Raw genomic sequence first — 2,257 nt, 5'->3', positions numbered from 1 at the left:
ATGCAGGCGCCTGTCGCCAGCGCGGCGGCTGTGATATCTGCAACAGAAGAGGAACAGAACTGGAGGGTTGGTTTTGCATCTCCTCGGTGTCCTCAGGCTGCAGCAGAAGCAGGGGGCAGTGCAGCTCCCATGCACACGGGTGGTCCGCTCCTCACGGGATTCACGCTGGGAGACGTTGCCAGTTGCAGAGATAAGTTCTGAGGCATCGGTTTAGGACCTTGACCAAAGTCCCTTATTGCTGGAGGACATCCCAAGGTATTTTTTTGATCTTGTAGATAGGAAGTGAAAAGCAGGGGCACTGATAGAGCCCTCTGAAGTCAGCAGAAAGGCTCCCAGTGATTTCAAAGAGCGCTGGTTCCAACTCATGGCCGGCTCGTTAAAATCAAGGGCAGGTTCAACTCGAGCCCTTCCTCTCCTGCTCATCCGTCTGGGGAAGCAGCTTCTTGCTCGTTGTATGACATTAATACTGATGTGTGTGTGTGTTTTGGGGAGCCCTTGAGACTGAGGGGTTGAGACAGAAAACCCTGCTCCTGGGGAGCAGGGGACAGGTTCTCACGGCCGGGCTGGCCCCAGCCATGCTGCAAGCCAACTTTTCTGAAACCTGCCCGTTTAGCAGCCAGCAAACAGGGAGAGAGAGAGAGTGTGACCCGTCAAGAAACCACCTGTGTAACAAAGTGTGGGCACCTCCAGCGTCTAGACACAGCCTCACGTTGTCTGAGCGCTCAAGCAAGATCTGGGTTTCCCCTGCTAGAGCATCTCTGCTCGGGGCGAGGTGGCATGGGATCGGGATAGAAGTGAGGTGTTGCAAGAGCTTCCTGCGAGGTTTTACCGGTCTGTTCCTTCCCATCTGCTCGTGGCAGCAGCCACTAAATCCCCAGTCATGTTCTGGGGAGAGGTTTTTGGTTTATTCCCACTTTACCTTTGCTGCTGGCAGTGTGAAACGTGCAGTTTTGAAGCCCTCCTCTGCCTGTAGAGGAGAAAAGCGCATTAGATCTCAGGGGATTCATTCAGGTACCACAGAGCTCCCACGCTCACTAGTTCCGCTTGTCCCTGCTCATCAATGTTGAGAAAATCAGCCCAGAGCATCCCAAAAATGAGAGTTTAATCCTGGGAAGCTTACATTGAGATTCCTTTTCTGCAAGACCCCCTCTTCCTGACAGCAGCAGGGCCCATCCCTGGCTGCGCAGGCTTTATTTTGTTAGGGTTTTTCTGATCTAAAAGAAAAATGATTTATCCTAACGTTGCAAATCAAGGGCAAGAGATGCCTTCTCCTCCATCTCGTGCCTCCCGGGGCAGCTCTCCCCGCTGCCCAAGGTTTTGTGGAAGCCCTGCAGCCCTCGCTCGGGCTTGGACCACCAACCAACTCCTTTTATGTTTATTATTTTCCTTTCGCTCAGAAAGAGGTTGAGGAAGATCACTGAAACTATGTAGCATGGATTTTTACTGCATTCTGGCCTCTCGATTTATTTTTTTATTTTATTTTTTTGTTTTGTTTTTCAAATGTTCCAGTGCTCTCTGGCCCTAATTCAAAACCTTCAACATCTGCTGCTCTTCGACCCTTGCAACATAGCTTGGCCTTTCAGCAGCAGCCTCCCCAGCCCTGATGCTGCACCCCAGCATCCCCCACCAACCGTTGCCCACCACGTTGCCCCAGATGCACCCTGGCATGTGGATCTGCAGCTCTACAAAGCCGTGAGCTACCTGCAGGGTGTGGGGCTTGCCGTGCTCCCGCCTGGCCTCCACGGCGTAGCAGCAGTAATTCCCGCTGTCCTGCAACGTCAGGTTCATCACCATGATATGAAAGGCACCGTGGTGGTCGGGGATAAACTCCACCCCGTGATGGCTGGGGGATTTTTGGCTGCCGTTGCCTGGGGGCTCATGGTGCCTGCCCAGGTCGTGGTGCAGCTCCTTCTCGGTTACGTTGCGGATGTGCTTCTTCTCGGAGCAGCTCTGGTCACCGTTGCTGCTGAAGTACCAGGTTTTGTAGAGCAGGTCGTGGCGGTCGGCGAGGGGACCGCTGATGCGGCAGGTCAGGGGGACATTCTGGCCCTCGGGGCAGATGCAGAGTGAGTATGGGGTGGTGATCAGGAAAGCTGCTGGCCCTCCTGCCAAGCAAAGGACATGGGTGGTTGGTTGAGTCAGACCCTGCAGACCCAGCTTTTGGAACAAAATGTGCTGGCTCCTGTACTTGGCACCACTCCCAACCACTCCAGGCAATGCTACAGACTTGGGGGAGAGTGGCTGGGGGGGTGCAGGG

The 2,257-nt window shown here is 54.2% G+C and overlaps 1 protein-coding gene across 1 annotated transcript in view; it reads right to left on the bottom strand.

Annotated features, from left to right (window-relative positions):
* Positions 1-2,105, bottom strand: part of LOC104281158 (chromosome unknown open reading frame, human C10orf54) — a gene marked incomplete at its 5' end in the record, with an annotated part of 3,932 nt that extends 1,827 nt beyond the window's left edge. The window contains 3 exons of the mRNA XM_009879060.1: positions 5-37; positions 920-963; positions 1,661-2,105. Coding sequence (XP_009877362.1) covers positions 5-37; positions 920-963; positions 1,661-2,105 — 522 coding nt within the window. The remainder of the gene's footprint in view (positions 1-4; positions 38-919; positions 964-1,660) is intronic.
* Positions 2,106-2,257: the final 152 nt, after the last annotated feature.

Source organism: Apaloderma vittatum, unplaced genomic scaffold (assembly GCF_000703405.1).
Source record: "Apaloderma vittatum isolate BGI_N311 unplaced genomic scaffold, ASM70340v1 scaffold18931, whole genome shotgun sequence".
Lineage (NCBI taxonomy): Eukaryota > Metazoa > Chordata > Aves > Trogoniformes > Trogonidae > Apaloderma > Apaloderma vittatum.
The sequence above is the reverse complement of the archived record's forward strand: the minus strand, read 5'-3'. Positions and strand labels throughout refer to the sequence as shown.